Source organism: Seriola dumerili, unplaced genomic scaffold (assembly GCF_002260705.1).
Source record: "Seriola dumerili isolate Sdu_G_001 unplaced genomic scaffold, Sdu_1.0 BDQW01000002.1, whole genome shotgun sequence".
Taxonomy (NCBI): Eukaryota; Metazoa; Chordata; class Actinopteri; order Carangiformes; family Carangidae; genus Seriola; species Seriola dumerili.
In genome coordinates this window covers 5,160,591-5,171,187 of record NW_019174257.1, presented here as the reverse complement: position 1 = coordinate 5,171,187, position 10,597 = coordinate 5,160,591, and the positions used below count along the sequence as shown (strand labels likewise).

General features: G+C 40.2%; 1 protein-coding gene across 1 annotated transcript in view; it reads right to left on the bottom strand.

The window, feature by feature from the left end:
- Positions 1-3,019: 3,019 nt before the first annotated feature.
- The window catches only part of nr5a2 (nuclear receptor subfamily 5 group A member 2), a 67,200-nt gene continuing 59,622 nt past the window's right edge, over positions 3,020-10,597 (bottom strand). Inside the window, exon 7 of the mRNA XM_022745364.1 lies at positions 3,020-3,502. Within this exon, the coding sequence (XP_022601085.1) occupies positions 3,255-3,502 (248 nt within the window). The 3' untranslated portion in view covers positions 3,020-3,254. The remainder of the gene's footprint in view (positions 3,503-10,597) is intronic.

The following is a 10,597-nucleotide window of genomic DNA, read 5'->3' as shown; positions in this document are numbered from 1 at the left end:
TGCAGTGATTTAAAGAAAAAATACAATGAAATCCCTTTTCCTGACATTTCTAATCCTGTGCTGACCACGACTAGACAAAACATGTTTAAAGAACAATGCCCCGAAAACACAAATACAGTTGGAGAAACAGAAATTAATCTTTCATTCCCACATGGTGTGGTACTATAATGTTTTACTGGGATGTTTGAGTAGCTATTCATTGTTTCCCACAGAAAAAAAGACCTGGACAGCTTTAGTGTGCAGAGGAAGCGAGAATCTGGTGTTATAAGCATAATAATTATTTATTGAAATATGAGGAAAATTTCAATTAGCCTCAGAGAGACACTCCCAGGACCAGGTAGTGAATTGATGGGGGCAGTCAGAATGTCAGCGGGAGGGGCAAAGACAAGCAGACAAGCAGAAAGGAAAACAGCATACTGATGAATTGTGTATCCATGTGTTGACAAAGTACATGAGCATGTGAATGCACAAAGGTAGCCATTGTTTAAGTCCTTTTTAAAGCATTTATCCTGGATAAGAGTCCGTCTTGAGAGTTACTCTTAATCTATAGATTTGTATGTTGTAAAACAAACAGCTGGATGTCAGACCATACCATGTAACTTCCGACTGCTGAAGTGACAGAAAACTGTTTCTCTAAGCTTGTAGTAAAGGAGCAGGGCTTAAGATGTGTTATAACAAACATGCAGTAAAAATAAGGACATCTGCAATGACAACATTAGTCACAAATGCCTGCATGTGGTGTTCACCTGTAAGCTTATAGTAAGTCCAGGCAGCTGCACAGCCTAAACACATAGAAAGTGGGTGATAAAAGATTGTCTGATCAGTAGACGCAGGTAATGAGGACATCAGATAGTGAAGCGCGGGATCAGAATCAGCTTACAGACAGGGGATTTAAGTGAATCTTCTGTACATTAAACATGCTGTTGAAAGACTTTTGATCATTCTATTCATAATCTACAAAATCCAAAGGTAAACAAAGAAACACCACAGGTTGCTGTGGGAGGCAAGTGTTGGGGACACTTTGAAAAAACAGTAACAACTATTGAACATGTGAAGAACTCCACATGAGGATAATTTAGGCTGCCGTGTTTTAAGAAAAAGAAAAAAAAGTTTTGTTCATTTTGGACACAATACTAGAGGTCAGAGCTCACAGGGGAAAGATGCAGTCTTTGGTATAAGAGCAAACCGGACAGAACAATGATGCAGGTGTAAATTCAATAAGAAAAACTGATGTGGCACAAACATCTTTCACACCTACTCGCTTAAATACAATACTCTTTTCAATGTACAGACTTGCATAAACAGTTAAAAGACAAAGAAATTTGTGGCGATTTTTCTTTTTTTTTTCTTTCTTTTTTTTGAAAGTTCATTACTTTTGCTGCAGACCTGCATCTCGGAGCTACTCGTGGAAACAAAACAAGAACATGCTACAGTAAACAAATTTATTCTGGCGCGGACACCTCACGTCATGTAACACAAAGATGGAAACCCAAAGACGCAATAAATTATCTTCATTATTAAGCGTAACCAGTGACATACTGTACATCAAAAAGGTAAAAGCACTGTAAAAAAAAAAAAAAAAAAAAAAAAAAAAAAAGGTAAAAAAACTGTAAAAAAAAAAAAAAAAAAAAAAAAAAGTCTACAAAAAGGTTGAACGTGAAATGGATCCCTTACACAGCAACATTTAAGAAACAAATGTTTGAATGCCAGCAGACACAGATAAAAATTAATATTTTAAGTGTGATTCCTTTTTGATTTTAGTGTCTCACGACATAATTTAAGTACTGCTCAAAACAAATAAAAAATAAAACACTGTACACACATCAAAGAAAGCAAACCAGAAGGATCTTTTTTTTTTTTCATTTAGTTGATTTCATTTTTTAGGAAATCATTGCTTTGCAATTTATGCTTCATCACAGTTCTCTCCCATATGACCACATGAATGTAAACACCTGTTGAATTATTCTTTTTTAAATTTTTTACAACATTAATACTTTATATATATATTTGTACATATTTTCATTCACATCTGCACGGTTAGCTAGCATGGTAATGAAATAAGGCAAGACTCACATAACTGTGACATCACAAATCTTTTTTTTTTTTCTTTTATAATACTGATTATTAAGGTATTTGTAATTTCCTTCTTCTGTTCTGCAGCAGGCTTTGGTCTTTCCGAACAAAGGCAGGGTCCATCCTTCTCCGTCTCCAGAATCACACTTTGTTTTGTTCCAGTTTTAATGAAATCATGAAAAGGGACGGTGTTTTTTTTGCAGGAAAAAGGGGCTATAAATACAGTTGTTTCAGCTGACATTATGAACTGAATTTATTTAACACTGGTCTTTCTGAGGTACATAGTTTAAGATGATCTGGGGAGGTGAAATAAGAAAGGGGAACCACAAGGTGACCATGACTAGCAAATGACTTCCATTACAAGAGCAAAAAAAAAAGACATTGTGTTTTTCTCCTTATTGGCCTATTTATCATTTTGTTCATTAAAGAATGTTCAGTTTTTAGACCTATTTTTTTAACTCATTTCTCCCTTTTCAGTCAGGTCAAGCTGCCGTGGCAAAAAGAAACAAACGTGATGGTAGGTAAGAGTCTCTGGCCCAGTTTGTCTTTACAGTACCAACGACAGCTAAAAGCCGGTTAAAGTGAGAGAGCACGCCGGAGGATTAGTGACCCAAATCAGACACTGCTCCAGTCACAAAGCTGTCTGAAAGATGGGCGGTGTTGCTCAGCTTCCTTTCTCAGCACAAAAAGCCTCTCAGTGTCACCAGTGCTAAAACACTCAAGGGTTGTTAAATCTTTAAGTTGCAGCCTGCCATTCTTGATAGTCTGTGCCCGTGCAGACGATTAGATACCATCTCGTAGTGTCAAATGCAGCGTTTGTTTCAAGTGTTCTTTTTTCCTTTCAATAGTGTCTTTTTCTGTGTGGTTGAGGAGAAGCGGCTTTTCTTTCAGACTTTTTTTTTTTTTTTTGGGGTGTTTTTTTTTTTTTTGTTTGTTTTTTCTAGAATAAAGGGATGCTGTTTTTCTGCACATTATCAGTCTCTGCGGTGCACGTGTGTTTGTCCAGATCTGTACTTCAAGTTGTAACTTGAACATCAGCGTGAGTTCAATATAAACAAGAGTTTCTAACACACACTGCTCTCCGTCCTCCGGGTCATCACATAACCAAGTCTGAGATGGAGGTTCATTATTTGGATGTAAGGATGTCCGCACAGCTGCATTATGGGTAGCACAGTCCTCTTCTAAGCTCTCTTGGCGTGTAGCATTTCAATGAGCAGGTTGTTGCAGGGAACGTCGCCGTTCAGGTGTTTGTAGTAAAGGTATTCTTCGGCCTGCAGGCTGATGGCTCGGATCTCAGGCAGCCGGAGGAGCAGCTGACCAAACTTGTCTGTTTGCTGCGGGTAGTTGCACATGACGTAGTCCAGCAGTGCTGCGTTGACCTGCTCCTGGACGCTTTCTACAAGGTGGAAGTTCTCCAGATTCTTCACGTCTACAGGAAGAAGCAAGAGAAAGGTTAGATGAGTTGACATTTTAACAATCTCTGTGGGGAATGTGGGGAAAGTACAAAGACAGTTAATGACAATCAAAACAATGTCTAAATAGTTGAAAAAATAGAAACCCCCAGTTCTCGCTAGACACTAGAATTTAAGACAAGGATTTATAGTGTTACAGGATTTTAAATGTGGAGACAAATCAAGTGGTCAAGTGATTTATATTACACTGAAACCGAGTAATTAACATTCTCATTTATCAGGGGACAGTGTTACAAGTTGAATTCTTTGGTTGGGGCTCATTTTGGCTTTTAAAGAGGACTTCAAAATGCACCGCATGACGAAATATTCCTCCCTCCTTTTTTTTTTTTTTCCTCTGTATCGTCTCTTGAGACTGTGATGTAGAGGGAATCAGGTAAAGGCGAAAAAAGGTTCTCCTCCTGAGAGACTCATTCCCCAGGAGTCAATGAATTATGTAGGGCAGAGTTACACTCATATTAGCGCCACATCTGCTCCTTTAACCTAACGCCTTCCCCATCCTCATAACAAAACACGTGTTGTTATTATTACTTAAAAGGGCCAAAGATAATTTTTTAAAGCATCAATCTCATGAAAAACTGTCGAAACTCAAACTGAAGAAGCAATAAAAGTGCAGGAATTCCTCTTGGCGGGAAGTCTTTTTGTCCACTATTAATTCTTTGTGCAAAATGCATTTGCATCTTTCCAAAATCCTACCTTTCTGCGCAGCTATAAGCACTTTTCCTTGACAATAATAAGCTCACTGGGGGTTTAAGCAGATTATTGCAAGACAAGGCAAAAATTTGCTAAATGGATAATGGTGAACCAGAGCACCATGTGGACTTGTCATGATTATGAAGCGCAGGGCTGCAGAATATTTAATCAGATAGTAGCTCTGTGTGAGTGTGTGTGTGTGTGATCTTTTATTAATTTGTTTGACCCCAGGTTGAGTGTGCTTGCAGTGGACTAATGTGGAGCGACAGAGTCCCTGTGTCTAGTTCTCTCACACACAGACATTAATCCATGGAAAAACACACAATATTTATTTCTCTTTTAAACAGCACCCCTGTCCTACACACACACACACACACACACACACACACACACACACACACAGTCTCTCATACACACATACACCCCATCCACCCACCCAGAACATTAGGAGGAAGGAGGGGGAGATAAATCAGCAGCTAATGAGGTCTAGAGAATGAGAAGCAGGTCCTTCAAGGCACTTCCATCTATGATGCACTCTACCATGCTATTACAATCCGTTTGCATGTGTGTGTGTGTGTGTGTGTGTGTGTGTGGGTCTGTGTGTGCTCTCTTTGTGTGTGTGTGTGTGTGTGTGTGTGTGTGTGTGTGTGTGTGTGTGTGTGTGTGTGTGTGTGTGTGTGTGTGTGTGTGTGTGAGAGAGCTGGCGTGTAGTGTGTGCGTGCTCACCCTGACCTCTGGGTGACATGGCGGGGGGCTAAATAAGGCCAAGAGGAGGGCAGGAAAAGGGAGAGGGGGTGTGTCCTGTGACAAAGGAGCCTCCAAACAAACATGACATGTGCTTTTTCCTGCTGCCACTCAGCTGTCTGACCCCCTATCAGACTCCTGAACCAGCTTTCACACCAACAACCCCACTGAGTAGCATTAATATAGCCTTACATAAGCTAACCCAGTCGAGCGTGGGCTTTAAGCTTTAACACACAGACATCCTACGCAGGTCAACAAGGGGGAGATAAGAAGAGGCTAGTTTTTATCTGCATATGAAACAAATGAAACATAGCAAAGACATGGAAAGTTTCTGGCTTGATCAGAAAAGTTGCTGAAAATTGTGATGACCGTATTTGCATGTCTTGCAGATGAGTCCATATCCCTCCACTGCACCTCACCTCTAATTTTTCAAATATATTTAGATTTGTCATATTTATTAAGTGTCCAACTACAGTATATCTTCTGTAAATACTGTGTCAAAGCATAACATTCTGGCTGCTTTGTAGTGCTGGGTGTTCAGCCTAAGTACATTCTGTGCACTGACTAAAGAGGGTGCAAAGCAAAGTCTCGAGTGTTCGCATTTAATGCTTATTCAGGTCAATTCTTCAGATTTATTCCCGCTTTAGACTTTATTTGATCTAGGCAAACCTGCATATAATTTGTTAAATGAAAAATAACAATAGGGTCATAATATGTTTATATTCCCCATTGTAAGGAATCCTCAAGTTATCATCTGTTGCCAATGTTCAGCTTGACCTAAAAAGAGTGAAATTTAACTGTATTGAGTATAAATATGTAAATCCTGAGTTGTAGAATTTTAAACTACAAATAAACTCCAGTAAAAAAAAAAAACAAAAGATATGACCTCAGTGGTATCTACACCCCTAGCACTGACTAATAACTGACTTTTTGGAATACAATATCTGTTTGAGAGCGGAATAATTTCTACCATAAAGTCATTATAGTCTTGTTGAGAGCCACACTGTCCAACTACATTTAGTATATTGAAAACTGGACATAGATTACAGGGCAAAAGCTTCAAATTCAAGGCCAAAGAGAAATATGAACATTGATTAGATTGTGTTGGGGGAATAAAGTTTTGAATTTGAAACAGCAAAATTCTGTCTTGCGCAGAATCTATTATAGATAGTGAGGTTGTGCAAAGGTGGTTTTGCAAATATACTTTTTGGGCATGAAAAATATTAAGTGTGTAATTATTTTTGATATGAAGTAATATGAGTAAGGACTAGTGTTTTCTGCAGTACAGACACCGTTGATAACAAACATCTCATGCTGCTTAATAATCAGTTCAGGGATGTGAGAGCTTCCTCCTGATTTTGATTTGGTTAAATGTGGAGATACATGACAAGGTGAGGCCCAGATCACAGCAAAAACATGTGAGGTGTTGCCATGGTTTCTCAGAAAGATTTGTCTGTGTTTGTGTGTGTCTGCGTGAGTGTGTTTGCATGTGGAGGGGAGTTTGATGGGTGTATGTGTGGATGATGGGGGGGAAACTACAGAGAATTAGTACCCAATGTCTCTGTCAAGCTAATTAGGGGAAAGTGAGGCAAAAAGACAGCATTTTAATTGCTAATTATTACCACAGCCCCTTTTGAAAAAATAATGAATCAGGGCTTCCAAAAAAAGAAAAAAGAGAAAGCACAAATGACAATAGCTTGAAATCTACTCCCAACTGCAAAAGCCAGCAGACAAGTGAAGAACCGGACAAAAACACACTCAGGTGGTTGAAGAGGATTTTTTCTTAATTTTGTGGCTAATCAAATCAGACAAGTAGACTGGTTAAGATTTACTGATTATTCGAAGGCAGGAGATGGGTGTGGAGGGAGAGAAGAGAGTGGGAAATAAAAAAGAACAAACAAAATAAGCAATTGATTAATGATTCCCAGACAGTGTCAGGTTGGAGTATTAAGTGTGATAAGCGCTCTCTCCTCTTCCTTCAATGCCCCCCATCCCCCCTCCTCCTCCTCTCTCTCTCTCTCACTCTCTCTCGCTCTCTCTTTCTCTCTACATCTCATCGTTCAGTCACTGTGGGACTAATTATCAACTTTTTTTCACATAAAACAGCCACAGTTCGTTGCAGCGCCGCGTCCGAATACTCAAATGGAAACCCCGAGGTCCCACGGAATACATTGTTTCATTTGACGGGCGATCATGCTGAAGCCAGCGACCTAATGCAAAAGTACACACACGCACACACGCGCATACACACACTCACACACACACATGCATACAGATTCATTCTCTCTTTCACAGAACCCCTGAAATCACCGCTGTGCTTTTTAATTAGACTAGATCTGCTCTGTGCCGTGAGAGTGTGTGTGTCTGCATATGTTTTTACTCTCTTTGACCACCCCTTACAATCAACCTGCTCCAGGGACATACACACACACAGACATGCACACACACACACGCACACAGCATTTCGACTCATGCAAATATACTCACTGTTATTTTACTCTGATCTCAGTGATGCCTTACAGAGTGGACACAGAGTTATGAGAAAAAAACTCAAAACATCATTTGGTGTCAAAGTTCACTGGCCATTGCGAAAGCAAGCAGGCATCACTTTGTTTATGGCTGTAAGAAGCCAAAGAGGTGGAAAAACACTGCACTGTACAGTAAGGCAGCCTAGTTCTGTAAGACCTGCTGCTGCTATTTATCCACACACAGTGTAAACCTACGTCTGATTAAAAAACAGTCAAAAATTTCAAATGCAGAAAAATGATTCATACACAAATTATTTCTTATTTGTCACATTGAGAGTTTAGTTTTATTTGTGAGGATTTAACCACACAGGTAACACTTAACCCCCCTGGTTTAGCATTTCTAAGTATAAACATGTATTCACATGAGCATGTAATAAATTGTTAACAACACACTATTATGTAGCTGTAAGCCAATCGAAGTGTTCATAATGTATTTGTCAACAACCGTAATTCCTTTTCTGGACACCCATTACTGGAAGTAGGTGTATAAACGGACAATGAATGAACAATATAGTAAAACACAGTTGTAATAATGTAAAATATGTCATCATAGGAGACCTTGTAATTGTTGGTGGTGGGTTAAAGTAAAGTGTCTTCATCCTGTAAAACAACCTTTTGGATAAAGTAGTGGTACGTTTTTGGGTTTTAAGTTTTTAGGTAAGTTTTGCTATTTCCGCGTGAACACCAGTTTCCAGTCATGTCTTCTTAATATAAGACACTGGTCTAAGGCGAACGGTTATACATGGCAAAATAACACAATGTTTTCTCACCATTACAGTTTTACTGCCTAAATCAATGAAAGCTCTCAGTCACATGCTGCCAATTCACTCTGCCTTTCAAACTTCACAGCACATGTTTCCTGCCGGGTCCAAAAACAACACATAAAACTCCTGGGTCATAAACGGTTATTGAGTCAAGTGCTGTCAGTAAACTTGGCCAATTAAACGTGAGTGAAAGACAAACTGGTCACTTCCTGTATAGGCGGGAACCAGGCCCTCGCCTCTTCCAATAGGGACTTTCACGGGCATTTATACGAGCCTATCAAAGCTGAAGCGCCTTTTACTACAGCAGCGGAGCTTCAAAGACCACAGAGTTGAACCCGCATCCAGGCCAAGTCCTCTTTATTGCACCCTACTGGATTGTTATCAAGTCAACACTGTCCACCGCTATTTTACTCCTTATTAATCTGACTCGCAGTTTGGCTCCAATCAGTGACAGGGGCGTTGAAAGAAGAGAACCCAATAACCTTTAACTAAGAAAGGACCAAGTGAGGACAAAGGACTTACAGCCTACAACAAGCAACATGTAGAAATACGTGTTCAATGGGAGAACGTGTCTGTGTGTCTGTGTATGTGAGTGTTAGAAAAACAGGGCAGCAAAGGCAATCAAAGCAAATAAGGTTCATGGGGCAAGGGCCAATGGCCGCCTGGTTAGTGATATCACTTAAGTAGGCTGTTATCTAAGTTATGGTGCACTGTCCTGATATGTAAGCTGGGCTTTGTATTAGCGAAAAGCAACATGCTGCCTTTTTTACCCCCCATTTTACCCTCACAGCACCATAAAGTCATGAAGTACACGAACGCACACATATTGCAGCTACACACCTGAGCTCCCATCAACACACTCCACTGACAGCATTTCACGTGGAAGTGTATGTTTTAGTTGGGTTTTTTTTCCCCTCTACAGGAGGCTCTACTTCCCCATTAGAGTAACAGTCCTCGTTTCCCCACTCCCTGGAGCTCTCAGCTTCCTTGTTTTCCTCCAAGTCCCATTTGGGGAATTCCCTTTCTCCGATATGATGCCTCCACGTTAAAGGCGAGTAAAAAGATGGGGGTAAAACTGGAGTTGTATGCTTCTGAACATCTAATGGGGGTTCTTTGCGACTTGGAACACCAAAGGCTAACAGAATAACAAGCATCATAACTATCCTATCACAGGATATAAGAAGAGCAAGGCGGGAACATACTCAACAAAAAAAAAGAACCTACAGTAGAATGACGTGTTGTCCAAACACGTTTAAGGCAGAAGGGTTTATTTAAAGGGTGGTGTTGCATCCATTTGTACATACAAAAAGTGACAGAAATAGCTGTGCAAATTATGAAAAAAAGAGAGCTAGAGAGAAAAGTTCAAACCCTGCTCACTTTCTCATCTGGACAATTACTGCGTGCAGTGGGTGGGCTTGTCATTTTGTGAGTTTCATAAAGTCACAGAAGTTGTCGAACACAGGCCCCTTTATTCTGACATGGGAAAGGTGTGTGGTTTCAGATGCTGTTCAAGGCTATGGAGAAGATGAGGTTAGGTCAGGGTTGAATGCTTACCCCAGTCATTTTCATTCTTTTTTGCAATTATTGTTTTCACATGACAAAAGTTTTAATTTTTATTATGAATTATTGTTAAATGTCATTTAAGCATTTGCATGCTTTGCATAATGCCTTTATTATAACATTTACCCTGTAGTGCACAGTCCTGTCTTTGAATCTTACTTCTGTATCTAATGGAGTGAAAGAATCTCAGGAAGTATCCTTTGCCTTTTTGGCTCATATATTAAAGGGCTCATTAAGCCCTGAGCAGTGACCCTTCATCTTGAAAAGTGACCCTTTATTTCACCAGCATACAGTAACATACTGTAGTTACATGCCCTCAAGCTAACATAGAGCCCATGTCCAGAGGCCAAATATCTTCTGGGCTAACAATGCATAATAATACCTGTCTCACACTTCCTGAAAACAGGCCACCAATGGGGACGCTATTGTCAGCATGTCAGAATAAAGCATGAAGGCTCAATTTGCCCGCCAACTCAACAAATCCTCCCTTCAGCCACTCAGGGGGCCAGAATTAAGCAGGTGCAGTCCAGTTGGGGATATATTAAGTCAAAGCTCAACCTCTGCGGACAACTATTGCTATTTGTTGTTAAGCTAAACAGGTAGCGGCTGGTTCAGTTCTGTCGCCCAAGGACGGGTCGGCGGGCTCGGTGGGGCGATGGCGAGAGGTCGAGAGATATTGAGAGGAAAGGAAAAGTGCCTTAGGTCTGATAAAATAAACAAGAGAAAAGGCGCTCCGAGCAGGAAGGAGACAAGCCTCTCTCATTGC